Source organism: Chiloscyllium plagiosum, unplaced genomic scaffold (genome assembly GCF_037043375.1).
Source record: "Chiloscyllium plagiosum isolate Xiang-an unplaced genomic scaffold, Cpla_swu_hap1 HiC_scaffold_18, whole genome shotgun sequence".
NCBI lineage: Eukaryota > Metazoa > Chordata > Chondrichthyes > Orectolobiformes > Hemiscylliidae > Chiloscyllium > Chiloscyllium plagiosum.
Genome location: NW_028270156.1, coordinates 45,599,067 through 45,626,636, shown reverse-complemented (window position 1 = coordinate 45,626,636; position 27,570 = coordinate 45,599,067). Strand labels below are relative to the sequence as shown.

The 27,570-nt window shown below is 39.8% G+C and overlaps 1 protein-coding gene across 7 annotated transcripts in view; it reads left to right on the top strand.

Moving 5' to 3' along the window:
• The window catches only part of LOC122557827 (uncharacterized), a 77,077-nt gene extending 62,173 nt beyond the window's left edge, over positions 1 to 14,904 (top strand). For 6 of the 7 annotated variants that reach the window (XM_043705918.2, XM_087996572.1, XM_087996576.1 and 3 more), the window contains 3 exons: positions 6,523 to 6,780; positions 10,335 to 10,457; positions 12,919 to 14,904. In XM_043705918.2, the coding sequence (XP_043561853.2) occupies positions 6,561 to 6,780; positions 10,335 to 10,457; positions 12,919 to 14,228 (1,653 nt within the window). In that variant the 5' untranslated portion in view covers positions 6,523 to 6,560 and the 3' untranslated portion in view covers positions 14,229 to 14,904. The remainder of the gene's footprint in view (positions 1 to 6,522; positions 6,781 to 10,334; positions 10,458 to 12,918) is intronic. The other variant, XM_087996577.1, reaches the window with a different exon arrangement.
• Positions 14,905 to 27,570: the final 12,666 nt, after the last annotated feature.

Below are 27,570 nucleotides of genomic sequence, written 5' to 3'. Positions count from 1 at the left end.
CATTTTCAGCTTAAATCTATCACCCCTCAATTTGTAGTTATTTCCTCTCGTATAAGCTGACGTCATCATCCTAGGAAAAAGTCTTTCACTGTCTACCCGATCTAATCCTCTGATCATCTTGTATGTCTCTATCAAATCCCCCCTTCGCTGCCATCTTTCCAATGAGAACAGACCCAAGTCTCACAGCCTTTCCTCATAAGACCTTCCCTCCAGACCAGGCAACATCCTGGTAAATTTCCTCTGCACCTTTTCCAATGCTTCCACATCCTTCCTGTAATGGGGCGACCAGAATTGTACACAATATTCCAAGTGAGGCCGCACCAGCATTTTGTACAGCTGCAGCATGATATTGCAGTTCTGGAGCTTAATCCCTCTACCAATGAAACCTAACACACTGTATGCCTTCTTCACAGTAGTATCCACCTGGGTGGCAACTTTCAGGGATCTATGCACATGAACTGCAAGATCCCCCTGACATCCACACTACCAAGAATCTTTCCATTGACCCAATACTCTGCCTTCCTGTTATTCTTCCCAAAGTGACTCATCTCACATTTAGTTGCATTGAACTCCATTTGCCACCTCTCAGCTCAATTCTGCAGTTTATCCAAGTCCCCCTGCAACCTGTAACATTCTTCCATACTGTCCACTACTCCACCGACTTTAGTGTCATCTGCAAATTTACTAATCTACCCACCTATGCCTGTGTCTAAGTCATTTATAAAAATGACAAACAGCAGTGGTCCCAAAATAGATCCTTGTGGCACACCACCAGTAACTGGACTCCAGCCTGAATATTTTCCATCAACCACCACTTGCTGCCTTCTTTCAGAAAGCCAGTTTCTAATCCAAACTGCTAAATCACCCTCAATTCCATGCCTCTGCATTTTCGCCATCAGCCTACCATGTGGAACGTTATCAAAGGCTTTACTGAAGTCCATGTATACAACGTGAACTGCCCTACCCTCATCTACATGCTTGGTCACCTTCTCAAAAAACTCAATGAGGTTTGTGAGACACGACCTGCCCTTGACGAAACCATGTTGACTGTCCGAAATCAAATTGTTGCTTGCTAGATGATTATAAATCTTATCTCTTATAATCCTTTCCAAAACCTTTCCTACAACAGAAGTAAGGCTCACTGGTCTATAATTACCTGGGTCATCTCTACTGCCCTTCTTGAACAAGGACACAACATTTGCAATCCTCCAGTCCTCTGGTACCAAACCTGTAGACAATGATGACTCAAATATCAAAGCCAAAGGTTCTGCTATCTCCTCCCGAGCGTCCCAGAGAATCCTCAGATAAATCCCATCCGGCCCAGGGGACTTGTCTACTTTCACTCCTTCCAGAATTGATAACACCTGTAGCCCGTGACCTTCTCATAACAACTCAGCAGATAGCAGAAATGCATTAAAAGACCAGCATCCCTCGTGCCCATACAATTTTTACGAGGCTTTTGTGCACCCAGACAAGAACTGGCATTCCAAAGCTGCCCTTCTCAATGATGGATGTTCAGAGCGAAGATGTCAGAGCAGGGGAAGATGGTGTCACAATGTTCCTGCAAGACCTGGAAGTCCTGGTGGAGGGGCTGGTACAGTGGAGGACCATCCTCTTCCCAGCATAGGAATGCACCAGAGGTTGTCATTGCAGAGAAGCTGCCGTTCGTGTTACAGGAAGGTCACTGAACTTCAGAGTTCTGCCAGGATAGTGTCACTGTCTTTCTCTGCTCCCTCACACTCATTCAATCTCTAGTACTGCACCCACCTCCCACCAAGGCTCATGTTCTACCACTCCCATGATTGTCTGTAAACCTTCCCTTTCTTGCTGTCACCCATCCCTTCTCCAAACATCACATTCCAATAACCTGGCATGGCCTCTGTCCTCCTGGCTCGCTCCCTAAATGCATCACTACCTTTCACTCACCTGCAACAGGATTAACAGCTATGCCACTCATTTGAAGCTGGGGTGCTCCTGACTGTAGACAAATCCCACTCCTACATTGCACCATTCCCATCCGTGCTGTACTATTCCGTCCCCCTTACAAATTATGTTGAGTCCCATCACAATTGTGTAATCTGTGAGTTGAGTGCCTGTCTCTGCATCTCCCTTCCAATGCTAGTTGCCAGTGCATCCTGTGTGTGGACTGATATGGTGCTATGAAGATTGTGAGGAATTGACAAACCTCAGATGCCAATGTCCATGGATGAGGGCTGCATTCAACTGGTGCCTACAGCTGTGCCCTGAGATGCTGTTCACTACTGACTAACATGGAGGCTCCTCACTGCCAGCAGTGAACTGAAGTCTCCTGGAACCCGCTCTGTCTTCCATATTGGCAATTCTCAATACCTCCCTTGTTGCTGAGTTTGTCAAGTTGGAAACTGATCATTAATCAGGTGAGTTGTGCTTTAATAAGGCGGTTACCAAACAATAATTCCCCTTGATTGACAACTAGCTGCTGTCTAGTGAGAAAACTTTTCTCGCCATCCAGCATGTGCATCAAAGATTGAGACCAAGCTACTCCCAATGTTGAAATAAGCTTTGGTGGAATTCTGACACAAGACTGTCACAAACCTCACCATTACCCACACCGGTCAGAACCCTGTAAGATTCCATCCATAATCAAACATTGAGCCAGCAGGGGCAATATTTGGACAGATGAACAAAAGTTGAGAGAGGTAGGTTTTAAGGAACATCTTAAAGGAGAAAAGGGAGGCAGAGATTTAGGGAAGAAATTTCTGAGCTTATGGCAACAAACACACGGTGATGGATAAATAGGACTTGATATGAGTTAGCAAATGGGAAAGCAATGTTTTGGATGGGCTGAAGTTTATGGAGGATGGAAGGTTGGCAACTGATCTATGGGATCGGTCTCGATGTAACAGTGGCTGGGACGGATATAGAAGTATCGATGTTTTGTCATGGTTGTATAAAGCATTAGTTTGGCCATATCTGGAGGACCAGGTACAGTTTTGGTCTCCTTGTTTACGAAAGAATATAAATGCAGTAGAGACAGCTCAGAATATTCACTCAACTGATTCTTCATAAACCCGGGAGTAAATAGTTATCAGGAATAGGTGAGAATGTAGAGTTGAAGCCACAATCACATCAGTCATAATCGTTTTGGATGGCAGAGCTGACTGAAGGGGCTAATAGACCTATTCTTAATTCAGATAGCTAATAGTTCAGAAGCAGTGGAACAGAGGTGGGGCAGAGATGGACATTGTTACGCTGCCTTGGTGATGGACAAGATGTTGTTTCAATTATTCTGAACCATACGGGATCCTGAGATTGCAAATCTTAGTTTAGTGTCAGACCCCAGTGAGAGGGACCATTGGAGATACTGCTTGGGGAACAGAGTTTATAGTGGAGACTGAACACAGTGGTTTTATTCTTCTCCATAATTTCTGTGGATCAGTTACTGAATCTCAGCCAAGCAGTGTGACAAATCACACATGATTGATGCAGAATTCTGCATCATCTTGCTTTAGGAGAATATTTGAACCATGAAAAGGGAGAATGAAGAATTACTTTCCTGTGTGGAGGACAAACATTTTGGTGAGGAACAATGAATCTTATGACGTGGCATAAAAATGGGAAGCTGACTTTAGTAAAGATTGTGATCAGAGCTGATGTCTTCCAGGTGGGGGCACTCTTGAGTCATAAACAGATGAAGTGTTTCATATAAGTAGCAAGTGCTGAATTCAAATATGTTGATTGTGCTCATATGGCCATTTTACCTATTCTTCAAAAAGTAAAGACCAAGCTATTACTTAATACTCAAAACAGTATTAAACCTCAAACAAACCTGATTGGAAACTCCATTGTTCTTGTACCCCAACCCTTTTCTTTCTGCTGTATGCTATTCCCCTGCTAGATTAGGCAGGTTCATTCATATTCTGTCCTTATAACCAGCAGCTGGAAGGTGTGCCAAAGAGCTTGGGGTGACTCACCTGTTGACTAAATTGTATTTACTTTTTTACAGGGAAGCATTAAACCACATTCAGGTCCCAGTTCAGCAACATTGCCAAGATTAGTAAAACTTGAGTGAGGTTTATGGTTTACCCTGTGGCACAATCCATTGGGGATTTTGCCCTTCATCACACTTTTATATAATGTACAAAGAAATTCAATTTATACTTGGGCAAATATATTTCATAAAAGTCAAACTCAGGCTGGTTTAACTTAGATTTTGAAGTTTTAAGTCATTTTTTACCTAGTGTGTGTATGAAACACAACTTCAAATATTACATTAAGCCACTGGCTATATTGTATACAGCAATCGGTATAGTTGGTAGAGAGCTCAATTTCATGATCTTTTTTAACTTACAAATTTTCTATATACTGGGAGAGTTGAGTTAATGTAGCTCTTGATTATTTCTCAACTAAAGCTCCTCACTCTCAGCATTTGACAAAATGTCCAATAATAATACAGCAATGGAAGTATAGTTTGCTGTAACTATACCTCAAATATTTTTACAAGTATAAAGTACTTAACATATAGGAGTAGACTACACAGCACCTCAAACCAGTTCCACTATTCCAGAAGATCATGGTTGATCTTCCAGCACAATTCTGCTTTCCTGTTCTAATTACCATATTTTGAAATAAGACTGTTCTTGATCATTTTTATTTTGTATTGCAGTTTTTGAAGTTGGTTCTTGGATGATTAACACACGAGATGAACTTATGTAATGTTGTCCTGGTTGAAGCATCATAATGCAGCCGTAACTAATGCAGCTAATATTGCTTTTAGTACACAAGCCTTTCTTTCTGCTTAATGCCCTGCATATTCTTGTCATGTTACTAACTTGACTACTTTTGGATAGAGACCCAGTATGTTAAGGAAGGCACTGTGTTGATTTAGATATTCAACTGCTCAGCTGTCTTTTGCTCCACAGATGTTGATTACTCAGCTGTGCATTTCCTCCAGTTTTGTTTTTTTTGTAGTTTTTAAAAAATGTTGTCATCTCCATCATTGTGAACACAATGTATTCAGCTCAGAGATCAGCTGATCTATAGAAAGTGTTTTTTCCTATTCGATACATTCACTTACATTTTCCAGACTTAGTTGCACTTGGAAAAATACATTTTACATTACAATATCAACATTGCTGCCAAATTGTTTGCTTTGTACAGTACCAAATCTATTCCAAATCCAGAGGTGAGGTCCAAGGAATCTAATCTCATTCGTCAGAGGGAAATGGGTCTGGGTGGGTTACTGTTCGGAAGGTCGGTGTGGACTTGTTGGGCCGAAGGGCCTGTTTCCACACTGTAGGGAATCTAATCTAAAAGCTAATACAACTGTCCAGAGGTGGGGTTTAATACTGATGCAGGTTAATAGACTGGAAAGAAAGGGCTAGGGTTAATGCACAGTACTCAAAATAATGGTATGTGCTTGGGTCAATTTAATTCCTGGTTTTTATTGAACTGTCAACATCAAAATTTACTCACGTTATAAATGTAAGGTGGGGTAAGCAAATGCTGAGGGTTAAAGCAGAAGACTTCAGGAGATCATACACAGGTCAGCAGTATGGCAACAGTGGAGAAACCATCCTTTGATAGCGTTCTCCTGCTCTATTAAGAACCTTATAGACACTTTTAAACTTATCCTGCCATGGACCTGATATATTTTAATTTAAATTAATCAATTTGCAATTGAATACAACTGTCAGTAACAGCAACTATGAAACTATGATTAATTCTTATGAAAACCCATCTGGTTCATTAATGTTCTTTGGGAAGCAAGTCTTTACCTTGTGTGGCCTTCATGTGACTCTAGCCCCACAGCAATATGATTTATTCTTGACTGGCCTCTGGAATAATCTAATAAATTATTTTGTTTAAGAGAATTGGAAATAGGTAACAAGGGTAAACCTTGGCACCAGAATCCACATCCTCTGAAAGAATAAATAAAATTAAACTTGGCTAAAATCAATATAAAAGCTTTAACTGTAAGAAGGAAAACTGCTGCCCATATTGACTAAAGATTAATGTGTTTCTGTGGATCCTCTGCTGAAGTTATAATGGACAATTGGGAATCCCTGCTCCCAAATGTTACTGGTTGCCTTGGTATGTATAATATAGAAATGCAGCATCTATCTGTGTTGTACCTCTTTTAGTATCAAAGCAAGGCAGCATGTTTTCCAGAAAAGTAATTTCAAAGCATGACATGTCCTGTGTACATATGGATCCTTGCAATTTGAGGACAAGATCTTTCTTGGCAGCCATCAGTGTCATTCCATACCATTCGACAAAAGATGTGATTTTCTGAGTGAAATTGATTTTTGTATTCCCTTCTACAATAAAGGTAAGTAGGTGTTAGGAGGCACTTTATTTACAAACGACTTAGCTGAGAACTGAAAAAAATCCCAATGGAAGCATAACAATCAAATATGCTGAGATTTGAACTCAGCAGCACAGTCTGACATCCATGTATGAATCCATGTCAGGCCTTCTCATCAGAAATTAATTACAAACAATTCTGTAACTGTGTTTTGATTTTTTTTATTTCTCTTTCAGATTTGGCAAAGAACAATCAGAATTGGATCAGTCTTCCCATGAATCTGTTATACTGCAGTTCTGGCCAAACACAGATTCCCTTCAGATTTTCCTCAAAAATGTGGACTCCTCTTGGTCTGTTTCTTTACATCTCTATTTCCTCTTTGACTGCAAGCTCAGTGTACAATTTGCAAAGTAATGGAGTCAAAGTGCTGAAGTCCCTTCACGTCAGTAGTGCAAAGGAATGTAACCAAACTTGTGGCAGTGTAGCAGACCAAGGTAAGGTATGCACTATGTCAATGTGCACAAAAGAATTCTACCAGAGAATGTTTTAATCGCTACTGATATTCTGCTGACCTGCGTATGACTTCCTGAAATCATTTGCAGTACTCTTCAGCACTTGCTAAGCTAATTTGCATTTGTGCATTGTTGTGAAATTTTGATATTGATAGTTCAACTGCAAATCAGGAATAGCATACACCACCATTTTGAGGAGCATACATTAACCCTAAATCTTCTTTTCCTCTGTATTAACTAATTACTTAGGCTACTAATTTTATTTTTGCTTGCACTGTATAGGTAATCTGTTGTAGCAAGTATCTTATGAGGCACTGAATTGAACATCTTAGGAAACTATAAAACCTCATAATAAAGCAGCTCTTAATCACAAATATGTCCCCATATAGAAGTCTCATGCAAAGAATGCAATTCAATTATAATTCATTTTTATGGAGATATTTTCATTTTGAAATTTTACACTGCTCACCCTTTAAACTTTAATCCTTTTCTTCTACATGATTCTTAACATCAGAAAATGCTCTTTGATGAAAAGGACTGCTTGAACAGATATAAATATTAATTCATTTTCTGAATGTAAAAACATTGCAAAGGAGACAGTGATCTTCCCAAAAACAAGATGGCACCAGAATTGGCAGTGCGGGGAGGAAAACTTTAGGCTACAGAATTATAAAAATGAACTGGTCAGTTGGGCAGATTGAGTTTAGTCCTGAAAAGTGTGAAATGATGCATTTTAGGTTGACTAACAAGTGAAGAGAGTGTACAATGAATGTTAAGTCCCTGGGTAGAGGATCTTGGTGTACATGGACGTCAATCCTTGAAGGCAACAGGACAGGTGGATAGGGTAGTTAAAAATGCATATGGGATACTTGCCTTTATTAGTTGAGGCACTGAGTACCAGAGGTGGGAGGTTACGACGTGGCTAGAAAGGACTGTAAAACTGGAGTACTGTGTGCAGTTTGGACGCCACACAATAGGAAGGATGTGATTTCACTGGAAAGGGTACAGAGGAGATTTACAAGGATATTGCTCAGTCTACAGCATTTCAATGATGAAGAGAGACAACATCAGCAGGGTTACTTTTCTTGGAGCAGAGAAGGCTGAAGGAGGATCAGATTGAGAATGTACAAGATTTTGACGTGCAAAGATGGGGTCAATCGAAATAATAATTTCCCTTCAGTAGAGAGGTCAGTTGCTAGGAGGCATAGACTGAAAGGAAGGGGTAGGAGGTTTAGAATGGATTTAAGGAAAAATCTTTTCACCCAGATAATGTGGTTAACTGGAACTCGCTATCTGCAAAGATTGTAGAGACAGAAATCATTACAAAATTGAAGAAGCATTCAGATGAAAACTTGAAATGCCTTGGCACATAAAGGTACAGGCCAATGGTTGGGAAATGGGATCAGAGAAGATAAGTCCCTGATGACCAGTGTGGACGTGATGGGCTGAAGGAATTCATTTTGTGCTGTAATAATTAATTGCTCAGTTGACAGTTGGGAATAAGGAACAGATGAGGCAGAAGAGTTGTATGCAGTGTATAGCAAATTGATGAACGTGAACTGAGTATGATAAAGCTGCTCAGATTTGGATTTGGCCACACTGGGAAGGCAGGATGGACTCAGTCAAGGAGAGATATTTCCCAAAACATTTTTACAACATCGATACAGAGAAAGCTGCATTATTTAAAATCAATACAGCTGAGTTTGATTTTTTTTTCTTAAGTAATCAATCTCATTCATTTGGTCTCATCATCACTTCAACTGGGCAGCTCCAGTAAGGAATGAAGCTCAGGTTAGATTTTATGTTGGGACATGATTCTGGTCATGGTATTGAGCATATTGCGGTGTGAAGGTGATAGTAGCAGAACAGAGGTTTGGTGAGGGAGTTCTGACCATGGGAGGCGTGGGCAGCAACTGCAAGCATCAAATGACAGGCATGATTTTTAGCTGTTTCAAAACAAGGGCCACTGTGCACAACAGCAATCCCTAATTTTCCTGGGAGATACGTTCAAAAAAAATAGTGTCACCTCTCCTAAAGATCAAGCTTGGAGGACTTAAGTATTAAGTAAAATTAATACTTCAACTACAGCCCCTATTTCTCTGTCACTTACTCTTCTGACCTCCCTATGATCATGCAGCAACACTATCTCTTGCAAATCCAGGAACTCCACAATACTTGCAAAAATCAGTCCTGAGTTACTTTTAGACACTTTGCAGTGGCAGAATTTTTTATTATTATTTTGTAATGAGATTTGGGTGATGCTGACTGAGCCAGCATTTATTGCACATTCCTAATTATTCTTCAGAAGGTGATGGTGAGCAGGCTGAATGGCTTGCTAGGCCAGCTTAAGGGCTTTAAAGAGTCAATCATATTGCTATAGAGCTGGAGTTGTCTGCAACATTCCTTGTAATTCTCTTCCCACGGTGTGGCTCTCCAAGTTTCCTGTGTTGTAGTGGCTTCACAAGCCAATGCATGGCATGCAATCAGTGTGCTGGAACAGAGAATGTTACATGTAGACCAGACCAGACAAAGAAGGCATATTTCATTCCCTAATTGACATTTGTGAATCAGATGGGCTTTCATGACAATCATTGTGTTTTATGGCACCATAATTGCAATTTCAATTCCAAATATTTTCTTTATTAACAGAATTTAAATTTCACCATGCCACCATCCCTCTAGCTAATCAACATTATCTTACTAATCTTCAAGTTGGATATTTGGCCCTTATGCTAGTCCTTGGCAATGTTTCCTCTAAGGGTGCACACATGCCCAGTTGGTGTGCCAGTGCCATTCCTGGCATTGATTTCTGGTTTCAAAAGTCACTGGCATGCACAGATCTCTGTCTGCACAGAATCAGAAGGAATGATAGGAAACATAGGTCCTGGTCAGTCTTGCAGCAAAACACTTGATTTTTGGTGACTGGCATGCAGGTTTGTTATATGTACCTGCATGATGTAATTTTGGAAAAGTACGTGATGTGACAACACAAGAAGCCAAGTGAAGCTGATTTTGTTTTTAACCACTTTGTGCAATATAAGCATTGCTCTCAGCATTTGTTGCTCATCAAATTTTGCCCATGATGCTGTAATGCTGACAGTGATGCCAGTGATGCTGACATTCCATGAAATAAAAATAAAGGCAATTGAACTTGTCTTTGACAGACTTCTGGAACTCACAAGTGTCTATAAAGTACCACGCAGGCCAAGCTGAAAGTGGCTGGTGGAGCAGTGTGCATCTACAAGAGGGATATTTATATTGAGACCATAACACTTCTTGTGGCATACCTTGCAGCTCTTCAGAGCTAGATTCCAGGAATTGACCTGTCAGGCTACTGACTTCTAGTCCCTTTGAAAGACCATCTGAACCCTTTTGGAATCATGGTCTCTTTCCTTCCATCTGTAACTGTCACACCCAAACTCACCCAACATGACAGATCAATTTTCAGTCATAAAGTTATTATCATTAAATGTGTGTTAATAGATTAAAAAGCATTACAGATGATAAGTAAGATTTTCTTTTAATTTGTGTTGCAGATGGCTTGGAGTGTAATTGGGTTGTAATTGAAGAAAAACAAAATCTTTGTTTTTATTTGCACTGTCTTAATATTCCGGTCTGTAAAAGAGTAACTGTGGAAGATGCTAAAGCTTTGCAAATAGGTATGAGAAGAATCAGTTTACTTTTCAAGGAGTCAGCGCATTAAATTGCCACTTATTAATTACCAATGTCAGTTCTGTGTTAACTATTTGTGCCATTTCTGACTTAAAATCCAGAATCCTTTGATAAACGTATTGTTTTTGTTCTCTTTAACTGTACACAGATTACATCAGTAATGGAGCATCCAGATTTATTTGCAATTGAATCCTTTCTTTAAATTTTTATGTTTTACTGTTCTGATTTTGAGGACAGGATATTGTTTCCCCATTGAAAGAATAAGTAAGCCTCTGCCGGTTTTAAACACTAGAAGATAATCAGAGTAGTTCATTGTTATCTGGAAACAGCCCCCAGTTGTTTTACAATGGTGCATAACTGTATTAGGGCTCTCAGACAGTAAGTCAGTATGCCTTTAAGAGACATGGTTATGATATAACAACTGCATCATTACATGTGACTTGAGAAAATAAAGATCTCCGAGTCTGTCTTAACTGGGGCTATTTGAAGCATGGCACACTGCTGCTCCTTATACCTGAATAGTTTAATGTCAGCTCAAGCACTAAATTGCCTTTGAATGCAAAAAAACCAAAGAACTATGGATGCTGGAAATCAGAAACAAAAACAGAAAGTGCTAGAAAAGCTCAGCACTTCTGACAACATCTATGGAGGAAAGCAGATTTAATGTTCGAGATCCAGTGATCATCATCAAAATGTTCTGAATAAAGGTCACTGGACCCAAAACGTTAACTCGGCTTTCTCTCCAGAAATGCTGTTAGACCTATAGAGCTTTTCCAGCAATTTCTTATTTTGTTTTAGCCTTTCAATGCAATTTTTATATGTTAGTGAGCATTAGTAAATGTCCTTTGGGATCTTTCAATACCATGTTACCCACATCGAGGTCTTGTTCTGCGAGAGAACATAAGCATTATGGTATTTGGTACAAGTCACCTGCTGGAGACAAATCACACATTTGTGTGCAGTATTGAGAATTACACTGGCTTAAATTGCTGCTCATTTGAGTCAAGTAGAAAATTCTTGAACATCCTTTTGTGCCATTCTATGAATATTCTGAGAACCATTTAAGAATACTGGATTTGGTTCTGGGTAACGAACCAGGCCAGGTGTTAGAATTAGAGGTAGGTGAGCACTTTGGGGATAGTGACCATAATTCGGTGATTTTTACTCTCGTGATGGAGAGGGATAAGTGTGTACTACAGGGCAAGAGTTATAGCTGGGGTCAGGGAAATTATGATGCGGTGAGGCATGACTTAGGATGTGTGGCTTGGAAACGTAGACTCCAAGGCAAGAGTGTAAATGATATGTGGAGCTTGTTCAAGGAGCAACTATTGAGTGTCCTTGATAATTATGTACCTGTCAGGCAGGGAGGAAAGGGTCGTGCGAGGGAGCCGTGGTTTAATAAGGAATTGGAATCCCTTGTTAAATGGAAGAGGGCGGCCTATCTCAAGATGAGACGTGAAGGTTCAATTGGGGCAATTGAGAGTTATAGGGTAGCCAGGAAGGACCTGAAGAGAGAGCTAAGAGCAGCAAGGAGGGGACATGAAAGGTCCTTAGTCGGTAGGATTAGGGAAAACCCTAAGGCTTTCTATAGGTATGTTAGGAATAAAAGAATGACTAGGGTAGGAATAGGTCCAGTCAAGGATAGTAGTGGGAAGTTGCGTGTGGAGGCGGAAGAGATTGGGGAGACACTGAATGAATGCTTTTCTTCAGTATTTACTCAGGAACAGGGCATTGTCGTCGATGTGAATACTGAGTCACAAATAAGTAGAATGGATGGCTTTGAGGTATGTAGAGAAGAGGTGTTGGAAATCCTGGAAAAGGTGAAAATAGATAAGTCCCCTGGGTCTGATGGCATTTATCCTAGGATTCTCTGGGAAGCAAGGGAGGAGATTGCAGAGCCATTGGCCTTGATTTTTATGTCCTCTTTGTCTACAGGAGTAGTGCCAGAAGACTGGAGGATAGCAAATGTGGTTCCCTTGTTCAAAAAGCGGGCATTTAAGCGGGCATTGGATAGGTATATGGAGGATAGTGGGTTAGTATAGGTTAGGTGGGCTTGGATCGGCGCAACATCGAGGGCCAAAGGGCCTGTACTGCGCTGTATTCTTCTATGTTCTAATAATGTGTCTACAGTGAATGTACATAGCATTGTTAAATATTGGCCTTGATTTTTATGTCCTCTTTGTCTACAGGAGTAGTGCCAGAAGACTGGAGGATAGCAAATGTGGTTCCCTTGTTCAAAAAGCGGGCATTTAAGCGGGCATTGGATAGGTATATGGAGGATAGTGGGTTAGTATAGGTTAGGTGGGCTTGGATCGGCGCAACATCGAGGGCCAAAGGGCCTGTACTGCGCTGTATTCTTCTATGTTCTATGTTCTAATAATGTGTCTACAGTGAATGTACATAGCATTGTTAAATATTTTTAACTACATTTTTCTTTCTTGTTTATAGGGCAAGGTTTATCAAGCAAGATTTTTTTAAGTCGTATACATAGGAATAAAAGAGGTAATAAAAGGAGTAACAGTAGTAATTCCAGTATTTTAAATGAATCATCTCCAGTATCAGCACGAGTCACCATTACATCTGCTATCACCACGAGTCCTACCACAAGGACAACTACAATCGTCCCCACCACGACTATATCATCAACTGTCCCCACCATAACCACAGCCACTACCACAACATTATCAAACATCCCCACCACAACCACCATATCATCAACTGTCCCCACTACAACCACAGCCACGACCACGGTATCATCAACTGTTCCCACCACAACCACGGTATCATCAACTGTCCCCACCACAACCAAAACCACCACCACAGTATCAACTGTCCCCACCACAACCAAAACCATCACCACAGTATCATCAACTGTCCCCACCACAACCACCACCACGGTATCATCAACTGTCCCCACCACAACCAAAACCATCACCATAGTATCATCAACCATCCCAACCACAACCACCGTATCATCAACCATCCCCACCACAACCACAGCCACCACCACAGTATCATCAACCGTCCCAACCACAGCCACGACCACCATATCAACTGTCCCCACCACAAACACAGCAACCACCATAGTGTCATCAACTGTCCCCACCACAACCACAATCTCTCAAGAAGTCACAAATACAACTTCAAATCTTCCATCAGTACCTATTTCAGGTTCTCGAACACCTCCAATGATGACAATGATACCCACTACAATTAATTCAACAATAAATGTCAATGAGCCAACTTCAGTAAATGAACATCCCACACAACTCTCCACTACTAGTTTAGCAAAAACTACTAAGCTACTAACATCAACTGCTCCACAGAAGAAATTGGCTCCAACAATTGTTCGTCAAACCACAATGGCAAATGCATTATCTACAAAAGCCATGAGTACTTCAAATGCATCTATGACTTCACCTCAAACTACAACAAAGAAAATGAACAGTTCAGCTTCTGTAACTATGACCACGTCCATAATGCCTGGAGGAACATCAAATTCACCAGAAGAAGAATCAAGAACTACACTTGCGTTCAACGATGTGAAGTATCACACGTTTCCTTCAGTACCTGCTGGATCTCTAATCAAGCATTTAGCTGATACCAGTTCATTAATAGCCATATTAATATTTGGGATGCTGTTTTTCTTAGTGAGTATAATATTGTTTGCTCAAAAAGCTTTTGAAAGCTATAAAAGGAAAGACTATGTTCAAGTGGACTATTTAATAAATGGAATGTATGCTGACTCAGATATGTAAGAGCAAGAAAAATGAAAATATAGGAATTATAATACTTCTCCATTACGGTAATGACAGTGTTTCTTCATCAAACCAAGCACATTGGGAGAAGGTCTGGTGTGGATCAGCAGTAGCTTGTGCTGTAAGCCAAACAGAACTGTCTCATTTTGTAACTTGTGGGGACCTTTCAGAGGATCAGTTGCCTGAGAATTAATTATGAATTTTAGAGTATAACCATGATGAAAAGAGATACTATGATTCTAATTTGGGTTATCCTGAAATTGACTGTACTCCTGTTTGTTAATATTGATTTTAATATTTTGGGGGACTTGCATCCTTGATTCTGGTGGGATTGCAACAAAACAAAATGCTTTAATCACTGTCTCATACAAAAAAAATCTGGTGTATTTTTTAATTAAAAGGGACTTTTGCAATAAAATAAGTTTTTAATGAAAACAATGCAGTAACCTAACACAACCTTCTCAGCAAGTCATTGCAAAAAACTGTGTTCCTGAGCATTGAGCTAAAATGTGCAATTGTAAAGCACCACTATGGAGCTTTCTTGCCTTAAAATTTTTAATTTTTTTTAATGCTACATTTCTGAAATGTATCTCTCTTCTCAGAGATGCTTGTATAATTTTGAGATTCTTATACATTAATTCATCATAAAACTATTAAAGTAACTCTTGTGCACTAATAGCTGAGATACTATTGTATCTTGCTGCCACGAATGCTCTGCTTGTCTGAACTACTGTATTGTCCTCATCGAAGACCGGGTCTAATGCACATAAGAGTACAAAGTTCACATAATTTTATTTGTAATAATTTAGTGTATGTCTTTTACATGGTATGTCTTAACATTAACATGGCCAGAATATAGTAAAGCCCAAGAACTAGTAGATCAAAATTGCCATATAATGGCTACCTCTTCCTTTACTGCTCACTTGTGTTGTGAAGTGTACTAGACACTGTATTGCTAAAGCAGTTGGCATGTATACATACCTGAGCTATGCCGTAAGCATGCAGAGTGGACAGACCATGAGACACTGACCATGAGCCAATGTTGCCACTTCGGAACTCCATTATCTAGCCTTCTACTCTTATTAGCCTTCCAAACCTACTGACACGAGGGACCTCACCTCCATCTCCCCCTCCCCTTCCTTCCAGCTCAATCCCACCACTATCACAATGCAACAATACAATTTAAGAGACATTACATACATGCTGGTCACTGGATTATTTCTTCTGACTGTTACAATTCTACATGTTATGTTTTGGGGAGGAGGGGGTTTCAATATTTATTGAAAATTTCAGTTTTATGGACCATAAACTGTAGGAGCAGACTACCATCACCACCACATTGTGTGTCTATTTAATGGGACTGTTGCTGATCTGATAATTCTCAACTCCATTTTTCTGCCTTTTACGCATAATCCTTTGTTCCTTCCTTGATTAAAAATCTCTCAGCCTTGAATATACTGAACAACTTAGTCTTGATAACCCTATGTGATAAAGAATTCCAGATTCACTACTTCTGAGAGAAGAAATTCCTCCTCATCCGTCTAAAATGGGTGACCCCTTACTCTGAGATTATGACTCCTGGACTTTCTCTCAAGGGAAATTATCTCTCTGCATCTACCTTTCAAGACTCCTATGAATCTTACATGTTTCAGTAACGTTACCTCATTCTTCTAAACTCCAATGAGTACAAACCCAACCTTTTTTCAAAATAAAATCCTTTCATACCCTGCCTGGAGAACATACTCTGGACCAACTCCAATATCCTTCCTTAGAAAGGAGGCCCAAAATTCTTCAGAATATCATAGGTGTGGTCTGACTGGTGCCTTGTATAGATTTAGCAGGAGGCCCTATTTTGTATTCTCTTTTTACCTTCGAAATAAAGGCCAACATTCCATTTGGTTTCCCTATTACCCACTGAACATGTATGCTGGCATTTTGTGATATATGCAGGAGGACCACCATATTCCTCCATGCTGCAATTTTCTGCTTTCCCCATTTAAATAATCTTCACCACTTCTTTTCTCTCTGCCGGTGCACTAACCTCACATTTTCCCACATTCTATTGCCATGATTGGAACAAAGTCAGCTAGGTAGATCTCAGGTGAGTTCCCTGATTAGGGCTGTTAACCTGGTCCAATCAGGAAGCCCTAGCTGACAGATTATAAACAGAAGTGTCAGGAGTTTCCTTCACTCCAGGAGTCATATACTGTGCACATATAAATAAAAGGTATCTTGGTGATGGGATACCAGCCTTCAAAGAGTTATTTCAATATTCCACCCGCCAAGTTTCTTGCCCACTCACTTAACCTGTCTGTTCTGCTCTGTAGATTCATTGTGGAGGACTATAGCTGCTCAGATTAGGATGGATGATACTGAAGTACTTACCTAGTGACTGAAAGTTGTGAACACAAACCAATTGCTAACATTAATGATGGCTTAATAGAGATTCCTCATGGCATTTAGTATAATGACTGGAAGAGTGAGCAGAAATCGCACAGAGCTGGAATAATTATTGGAAGAGGGAATAGGTGGGGAAGAACTCTTTGCAGCAGGCCATTTTTACAGAAGGTCTTTAGGAAGTAAATTTGTTGAAGAACAGATGTATGAGTACTGAGGAGCTTTTTTGCAAAATGGTATCCAAAGCCATGAAGACAGATGTCTGAGTTTCTATGCCAACACTGTGTCACTCACTTTGCTTGGGATGCTGAAATACCAGTTAGCAGTCTCTACAGCACAGTTGGATCCATGTGTGTTGATGGAGGCAGCTATCTATTCAGTTTTGAAAAAGAAGACTTTCCGTGTGTATAAAGCTCAGTGGATACTTGGTGCTGTTTATCCTCCTCAACGTTAAAGACTTTCCAATGAACGATTAACTCTCTCCCACAGCCTGTTCCCATCGCACTCATCAACTGAGGTTTCCTGCTGCAGAACTAATCCGTGATATTGAGTGAACTGATACCTGTATTGTCTATGTCTCTTAACTAGACTCTATTTCTGCCTGGTGTCTCACGCAAATGAAGAGCCTTTCTGTAACCTATCCTCTGAAATTATAGTGTAATTATCAGTGCTGCTGGCCACTCATGTGAAAACATGCATCTTTATTTTCACAGTTTATCTGCACTTCCTCAACTGCCTGAGTAAGTTGCAATTCTTTAGGAGTTGAAAGGGAAAATGTTCGTTCGTGGTGATGGGAAAGGAGAATGTGAGATGAGCATGCTAACACCATCAGCTTCTCGGTCAGAACACTTTGCGATGAGGGTGTTATGAGATGGGACTGGATGGATTGGGTAGTAGATATGGCCATGTTTAATAGTTCCAGCTGCACTATTGGACACAGGCTCACTAATGGCCCGTCCCATAATGGTCAGCACCATCTCTGCCAAAGGGGCCAAGTCCTGCAGGCACGCTTCTCCCCCACTTGTAACTTATTGCTGATTTCAGTTGGGTGCCATGTTCTCCTGTGAGAGAGAGGAAGTGTATTCAAGTTTGTTTCGATTTTGGACTTGTTATATTGAAATCACTTGCACCGTGCAAGTTGAGAAGTAGCGGGATGATTATAAAATGCTAAGTGGTTAAATCTCAGAGGGTGAAGTTAATAAATAACTACTAGGGATAAGCATTGATTTTGAGAGATCATTGGTAGATGAGTGATTGCTGTGTGGGGCATTGGGCAGTGGTAGGTGGCGATAGTACAGTTGGGAGGGTGTTATTTGAAGACACATTCACTGAGCATGACTACTTGAATGAGACCATTAAAAAACTGGCAGCACTACGCCCAGGTTAGTGGTGTAACACTGCCAGCTACCCATTCCCATTCCCTTATTATGCTGTGTGTGGAGCATCTCTTACACCATGAGGATATTGGACACCACTTTACTGAGACCTCCAAAACGCAATCGTAAAGTACCCTGACAGAATGGCTCCCAACACCTTCCGCGGCTACAATTTAACTTCCTTAATGTATTGCAGGCTAGCTTGAAAAAGTGTAAATGAAGAACACAATTGTTGTTGATGTATACAACCACTAGAGAGTATGGTTGTCACTGGCTATATGTAACTAACAGGCAGCACAAAGTTAGTGGGCTTTCTGCATTCCAACCAAAGGGCGCATTGCATTCCATTTCCCGCTGTCTTTCGCTTTCACCCACAAAATGAATGCCAACAGCTGAATTAGAATAATTTAAATTTAGCTTTGCTACAATCTGCAAACTCTGCTGAGTTGGCTGCTCATAGTATGGTCGATGTAGAAGAGGTATAAAGATAACTTAGTGTCCCTGGACTAAAGTAGCAAAATATCAGCCTTGCTGCTCCAGACCACCGTCTGGTCACTCCTTTGGAAAATGCAATTTGGGACTTGAAAACAAATAAGGCTTCCCTCTCATCCACTTTACCAGTAGGATCCAGGACTGAAAAAGTTGGTGCTTTTTGCATCTACAATTGAATCCCAACATTCTGTGTCAGACAACAATGTGAACTCATCAACAAGAAACAGAAGGAAATTTGAAAATTCACGTCAATCATTTCTTTTATTTTAGACTTCCGATGCACAGCCATTTCGTTATTTTTTCATATAACTACTCTACAGAGCTATGTACATGTCTCATTGTGTACATTTTATTCACCTGTAATTCTCTTAATGTTACTACGCATTTTACAAGATGCATTGCAATTTTTTTGCAAGCCTTTTGAAGCTTATGTAAATTACAATATATTAATTTATCATAAGTTCAACAGTCATTAGTTAAGTTAGATCACATTGGATTCAGGGAGAGCATGCCACTTGGATACAAAATTGGCTTGTCGGTACGAGACAGAGGGTGGTGGTAGAGTGTTGTTTTTTGGACTGGGGGCCGATGACCAGCAGTGTTCCATAGGGATCGGTGCTGAGTCCACTGTTGTTTGTCATTTATATAAACAATTTGGATGAGAATTCAGGAGGTTAGTTAATTTGTGGATGACACCAAAATTAGTGGTATAGTGGACAGTGAAGAAGGTTATTTAAGATTACAAAGAGATCTTGATCAATTGGGCCAATGGGCTGAGGATTGGCAGATACAGTGTAATTTGGATAATCCAGGTATTGCATTTTGAGAAAACAAACAAAGGCAAGATTTATACAATTAGTGGTAGAACATAGAGACTGAGGAGTTCAGATATATAAAGTTGCAATACAAGTAGACAGGGTAGTTAAGCCATTTAGCATACTTGCTTTGTTGCTCAGACTATTGAGTATACATTTGAACAGGTGTGGAACGCCTTGCCTGCAACATCAGTAGATTTGGCAACTTCAAGGGCATTTAAATGGTCATTGGATAAAAATATGGATGATAATGGAATAGTGTAGGTTAGATGGGCTTCAGATTGGTTTCACAGGTCGGCGCAACATTGAGGGCCAAAGGGCCTGTTCTGCGCTGTTGTGTTCTATGAATAAGAAAGGTTTAGAGGAATATGGGTGAAATGCAGGTAAGTGGGACTAGTTTAGTTTGGGAAACTTGGTCAGCATAGACAATTTCTGATGAAGGGCTTTTGCCCAAAATGCTTATTCTCCTGCTCCTCAGATGCTGCCTGACTTGGTGTGCTTTTTCAGCACCATACTCTTGACTCTAATCTCCAGCATCTGCAGTTCTCACTTTCGTCAAGTTAGATTGAAGGGTCCGTTTCCATGACCTGTGACTGTATAAAAGTGCATTTGGGATTCAGGTGGGTATAGTTTAATTTGTAGAGATGATTACATGATAGCCACTTGATAATTTGTTTCCACTTGGATAAGTTTACCTGGAATAAGCTCTTATTTTTGAGTTTATTAAAAAGCCATGTGAAAATCGCTTTTGATCTAATTAACTGTAAAAAAGAGAAAACAAATTACCATTTTTGGTGATTGAATGAGATATTTACACTTTTGGTACAGCTCATGGAATGTTTGGGCCTTGATTTCCAGCACATTCCCACGAGAGTTGCACCAATATTTAAATGCAAGTTTCTGGTACAACACAAAGTGAATTAAGACCAATGGAGAATGTTTCAATAGGAAAATATATTTGAAATAATGATCATAATATAATTGGATTTAGTTATGAAAAAAAACAAAGAAATGTCATCAATTTTTATGATTTGAGAAGAGATCCAGCATAGGTGAACTTGAAACAAAGAGTGGAATTTAATCCCCTCCCCATGATAAGTTTGGTGCTGGGCATTTAATCAGGTGGGAGTATAACAGGTGGGCACCTTTCCACCTTCCTGCCCATGCCCCAATTAAGTTTATGGTAGAAAAACCAATTAAGGTCATTTCCCTGCCACCAGTTGAGGCCCTTAAGTGGGCAGAGGAGTTGCCACACAAGAAGCCCAAAAGATTTGTGGACTTCTAGGGAGTCCCTTACTCAAAAGTGCTCAGTGTCTGATCAAGGAATCTTGCCTCAAGAAAGGGAAACTTATTGAAAGCCTTTTGCCTGCCCTGATTGCATAGCTATCCTTTAGTCTGTATTAATTGATTCTTAGCTCCTGAGGGTTACTTCCATACCTTTCCTGTTAATCTTTAACCCACGGTCAGTCTTTCATGGTAAGGGGATTTCCTTGAGCACAAACTAGGCAAATTTTCCAGCTTTGTTTCAAATCCTCGTGATTTTGTTCTTTATGGTCTGAGTGCAAGGTCCTACCGCATTCCACCTTCATGCTGCACCACAAGGACTTTGGTACCTCTTTCTCAGGTACCAGCAGATTGCCTGTGTCTGAATATTAGGGACAATTTAAAAACTCTTTTCTTCTCAATGCCAATATCCATGCCAACATGCATCAAATGAGCCTCATTTCCACGTAGAAATACTGATTAGGCATCCTTGAGATCCCATTTCTCATACTGTTTTTGAAAGAAATCAACAGTTTAAAGCATACAATCCAAAATTCTCAACACTTTCCTTAATGCTACAGGTAGACAACCCTTTATCCAAAATCCCGAATTCCAAAAAGCTCCAAAATCCGAATGTTTTTGTGTGAAGTTTTTATCTCATTAACAAGGTTGTTTGGCATGCAGTGAACCTAACTCCACACCCACTCGACACATGTCACTCAGATGTGACATGGGTGGGCGTGGCCCAGCACTGGCAGGCCTCAATTCTGTCTCAGGGCCCATAGTACTCACAATGAGTCTGTTATTCAGTAAATTTCACTGTGGAACTGTCACTTATTCCAAAATTCCAAAAGCCATCCTGTCCCAAACATTTTGGATAAAGGATTGTGCACCTGTACTATCAACATCTCCAACTGTGAAGAACAATAACATCCTTCAGAAACAAACCCAGACCTCAATTTAACCTTTAACAGTAATGTCACTCAGGCTTGTTGTTCAGAGCAGGTCACATGACTTCTTCATTTTATCCTAAATTAAAGATGCAGTCTCAAATATAGTAATCTTATATTTGTAACAGAAAGGCAAAGGAAAGTATGAGAAAAGTTCAATTTCAGTCAATAATGCTAAAAGGAACCACAAAATATTTTCTAAACATATAAAAAGAGGATAGACCTGATTGGAGACAGGAGCAGAGGTTGAAGGAGAGAGCAGGAGCAGGAGTAGGATACTGATCTGATTACAGCCAGCAGCAGTAGCAGTGGAAGAGAGGTGGAAAAGGAGGCACCATTGGGCCAGGGCAAGCTTGAGTTTGTAAAAATGAGAGAAAACAATTGAAGAGACTTAAACTAAATAGGTGGGTGTATAGGAACCAAGTGATAATATTCGAGAGGAATACCAAGGTGCAGAGAATACTAGGAGAAATGCCTTGCACGAGAATAGTAACTTTCTCAGTAGAGTCAGAGAAAATGTTAAAAATAATAAAATTTAAATCAGGTTTACTGTGCTTCTGTGTAAATGCACAGGATGGGTAAATGTGGGCGGTGAATTGCAAGTGCAGATTGCCATTTAGAAGTTTGATGTGGCTCTATGGGTCTGGGTGGGTTGCACTTCGGAGGGTCAGTGTGGACTTGTTGGGCCGAAGGTCCTGTTTCCACACTAAATAATCCAATCTAACACAGACTTGGTTCAAATTAAAGCAACACTAAGTGTGAAATATTCCTGGATATAAGGTGTTCAGGAAATGAAGAAAAGGGTTGCTGTAGATGAAAGAGGACATTGCTCGGCATAGTCTATAGACCACCAACTGTTGGGAAGGATGTCGAGAAACAAATCTTCAAGGAAATTATTTGGAAATGTAAACATTATAGAATAAGGGAATGTGATTATTTAAATACAGTCTGGGAAAATGGTACGGTAAGAGGAAGAGTATGAAGAGTTCCTGGAGTGTGTTCAGGAAAATGTTCTGAAGCTGATTGTTTCCAGACCAACAAGAAAGGAAGCTTTGCCATACCTAGTCTTTGGGAATGAGCATGCTGGGGCACTTCAGACAAATAACTTACACAATCTTTATTGAGCAGAGCACTTGAAGCTGCTTAAATACTTGCAAACATTTGATATATCATAAAATCTGCATTGTAAATTGGACACATTTAACATTAATGCTTCATATTTGTTTAAAACGCTTAAATACGTTTTGGCTGATTAATATCTTGTGGTTCCATTTATGTGTGTATAGGACATTTGTTACAAATGACTGCAAGTTACATGCAGAATCAGATCTTATGGCAGCTGTTACAATCAAGATTCATTTGGCAAAAATTTCAGTAACCACAAATAATTGACAAAGAAATAAAGGGGAAATGAGAAAAAAATTATTGATGTAGAAGTACTCCACTACATGTACTTGTACAAGAATAATTAACATTGCTTGCAGAAATAACAGACTGTGGGACTCCATTGGACTGGTCCTTCTTGGAATAAAATGGACCCAATAGGCAGCATGGTTTCTACTCTGTTACAATTTTCTGCTATGGTTCTAACAGAGGCCTGGCCTAATGATCTGGAGATATGAGCTCAAACCACACAAAAGCAGTAAGGAAATTTAAATTCAATTAATTTTAATAATAGATTTTTATTCCAAATTTTTCAGTAATGTTAACCTTTAAATTACTGGTAGCTGTGGAGGTGTTGGTATTGGTTTGGGGTGGATAAAGTTAAAATTTACACAACGCCAAGTTATAGACCAAATGGTTTATTTGGACGTACAAGCTTTCAGAGCACTGCTCCTTTGTCAGGTAGCTGCAAAAGCTTGTACTTTCAAATAAACTGGTTGGACTATAACCTGGTGTTGTGTGATTTTTAACTTTGAACTTAGTGAATCATCCCAAAAAGCTAAATGATTCACTAATATTCTTTAGGGGAGGACAAATGCTGAGTGAACCTATAGGTGAATCCATATTCATTCACACATTGTGTATGATAATTAACTGCTCTCTCCTAACAAATCCCTCAGTTGTAGTAAATCCAATACAATGGTTGAATAAGGTGGCCCACTGCCACTATCTCAAGGGCAATAATAATGGTTTGACTGTGATGCATGTATCTCATGCAAAAATAATTCGTTTAAGAAGTCTTCTGGCACAGGTTCTCACAGTGCTTAGCTTTAGTGCATTTGGAGCAGATCAGACTATGACTACTTTTCTATTGATTTACATCCAAAACAGCTTTGGTTCAAGACTAATGTGTCACAAAGTACCTGCAATTTAAACATTACTGATTTTACTCTGGAGCAGAACTAAATATAATTGTTTTGTAGCTGTGTTTTTGTACAAGCGCAGTTTTGTTTGGCATGATTGCAAATTAATATCCAGTTCATTCCACTTCAGTGTTTAATGTGTAAGTGGACTTGATGATTAAAAAGGCATCTGAACATATCACAAAAAGACCACAAAATTAAAGCAAAGCTCAAATGTCACAACTCACTGCAGTAAAGCACTAGAAGTTAAGCCACACTATTGGAAGGAGCCATCGCATATGTGAAAAGATTTATTCCAGCTACACAAAGAAATTTCCTGACTGACAAACCCATGTTGAAATAAAATATTTATCAGGTTTCCGTGCTTAACAAAAACCGTAGATATTTATTGCGAATGGATTGTTTATAACCAATGGCTGAAAAGGAACATAAATTACTTATAACTTTCTGACTTAATCTCTACCTGCAAACAGAAAAACAGGGACACAAATATATGGACGGGAAAGAACAAAAATAAATGTCAGTGAAACACCATTCAGGTACCAGTCTGGATCACAGGTGCCAATGAAATATTTTCCTTTGGTTCCTTCTAGTCCTTTTTGACTCATTGAGTTGAACATAGGCTTGAGGACACACCAATTCTCAACCATTCACCTGTTGTAGATTTGTCCTTCCAGTTTGTCTGAAGGTAACTTTTCCCTTTTCCATTCAAGAAGGAAATTTGCAGAGAGAGCATAGACAGCAGTTTGGAATGTTTTACTTCTCCACCCATGGGAGGGAGAGCGAGAGAGATGTTTTCTACATCATAGGCTGGATATTTCTGCATTGGCTACAATATAGTGTTTCGACATTCAGCCAGGAACCAATCAGGAAGTTGTTACTATGCGAAGTGCTCCTCTATACAGGCATAATTGATTCTGGTTCAAGAACCAATCAAAAGACTGTCACTGGGCAAAACCACCCTTGGGGACAAACCCTCAGCTTTCCAACATCCTCCTCTTGTAGTTACAGCTCGCAATGAGCTTCAATGAATCATTTTTGAAAAAAAACTACAACATATCTTTCGATAATCCCTTATTTAAAGCAGTATGTTTTCCCATTTTTTTAAAAGTCCACTGTCCAACCAATAAAAATGGTTTGTATACAAGTATGTTTAAGCTGCAGTTCACCGCACAGTGAAAACTAAATTCTGACAAAGATGATTGAGCATTCCAAGATGATTGGCTGCACCCAGCTCCCATCTACTGGAACTGGTGTCAGGTCCTGTCTGACTTAGGGCCTGCTGTAGCTGACCAGTCATGCACAAGACCAACTTCCTTCTCCCCAGTGTCCTCCTGGGAAGACAGCTCCTGTTTCCCCCAGTTCTACAGATCACCTCATTGTTTGTTCCAAATGTGCAGAGCACAACACATTAGGAACAGATGGTACAATCTGTCCAGACCATTCGGGAGGGTGTCCGAGCAGTACAGCCACATCTTCAGTAGCCTTATTGTCTGCTGTACCGTGGTACAGGTAGCAGCCTATGCACCAACTTGATGAAGATGCTGCATTTGCTGAGTGAGCAAAACATTATATCAGAAAGAAAGTGGCTGCTGTGCTCCAGCCCCATTCCAATCTCCAGACCTACATCAAAGGTATTTTAATCAATCTCTCCAGAGATACTATGACACACCTCTGCAGCACACAGGATTAAACACAAGTCTCCTGGCTCAGGGATAGGAACACACAATACACCATAACAGCCCCAATAACCAATAATTCCTTACTCCTTTCTCTCAGTCAACTTCATACTCTAAGTGCTGCTGACCTTTTTAGGGTTTTTTCTCATCAGCCAGCTCAGAGATGTTATCACACACCTTGGGTGCAACTGAGAACATTCAAAACCTTTAGAGAGGAAAGGGAGTTTGGAGATATGGCGGGTGTTTATAAGGCTCAAGGGTGGGTTTTATTCAGAGGTGATTATGACAGATTTGAAGGGGGAAATAGCGGAGAGTGAACCAGTAATAATACCAGTCAATGTGGGATAGATTTAGATACTCAGCATTTTGAAGGGATTGGGGGTCAATGGAATGTAAGGTGGGTCTCGTGGACAAAATGGGCCTGGAGGAGATATAAAGTCAATTATTCTTGGTACAATACAGTTCAGCAAATTAAGTATTCCTTCCCACAGTTCCTCTGTGATTAATGGATGAACTTATTTTTTGGAACAAAGGATATTATTCAGGAGGTAGAATTAAGGATGTTTTTCATTTCTTATTGTGCTGCATTTGATGTGAAATGGTAAAAACCGATGGAGGAGGTATTGCAAGTAGGATGCTGCCCTTCAGTTGAGACATTAAACTGAATTCCCTTCTGCACTTGCAGTTGGATGGAAATGATCCCTTGGTACTATTCAAAGAGAAGCAGCAAATTCTTTGAGAAGCCTCACAAACATTTCTGCATCAACTACAAAAAAAGGATTTTGATTGTTTGTTTCATTTGCTATTTCCACAACATTTTAATTTTATCCAAGTAACTATGGTGACTGCACTTCAAAATAATTATCTTTGTGATGATGCACCTTGAACTATTCTAGAATTAAGCACTACCCTTTGTACAACCAAGTGAATTTCATTCCATCAATTTCCACTCTGCTAGGTTACTGTCCAGACAGTGAGGATACAAACTTAATTAATTATGTCAATATAAATTCTTTATGTGTAGATGAAGAAACTGTGGGCCAAGTTGCCTTATCTGGTCCAGCCCTGCCAAAGTGTACTATTTATAACACATTGTGAATGTCTTAGCCCTGTCCCTTTCCTGCAGTCAAAGTAAGATCATTTTCAGATGTACACACAAAATCAGATGTTGCAATCATTGTTCACTAATTTAAAGGACTGCTGTTTAATTTCTGTGGTACTTCTCCCTCATGATATTTGTTTTTTGTCACCAAAAGTGAGGGTGAACAGGACAAAAAAAGTAGTCAGCCCAGCTCCTCCAACATAAGATCAGCCTGATCCAAGATTGACAGTTGTGTCTTGGGACGGTCTTCTCCTAGCTGGTTTTTACACACACTTGGTAGCAGAACGCTAAGCCGTGTTGCAGATTTGAGGCCTAATTGTAGCAATTAAGCAGGACAAGTAAACCCATATTCTCAAATGATGATTTTGTGTCAATCTTCTGACTCAAGTAATTTGATGTCCAGTCACATTCTGATCAGTGTATTATTTAAATTTCGCCAGAGTTTTTTGTGAAAGCCAGGCTGAAATGTTTTTTTTTGCACAGAAATGTTTTTCTCATCTTTTGTTAGATTCCTTATGAGAATAATGTCCTCTTCTGTATTTCTATAGCACCACATAGTGGTGAAACATATTTGCATGATTAGAAATATTTTAGTTTTGTAGAGCACTGACAAAAGCACAGCTATTTGCAATATAACAAAAGGAATATGAGATAAAACCTGTTCTTACCTTTTTTAACTACTTCTTTACATCACACTGCTGCTAAATTGCACTGGGAAGCAGGAACTGACATAAGATAAGATAGAACCAACCACACACACCCAAAACATATACAAATACCAACTTCAATCACAGCCCACTACATACACAAACATACTCCAAACACCCATAGCACATTACACATGCATAGTCCAGTACAGTCACACTTCAATATATCTACACTCCAGCAGGCACCCACCCATTACACACCATCCAATCATCCAATAAACACATTGGGCATTACACACGCACTTGAGTATAGCC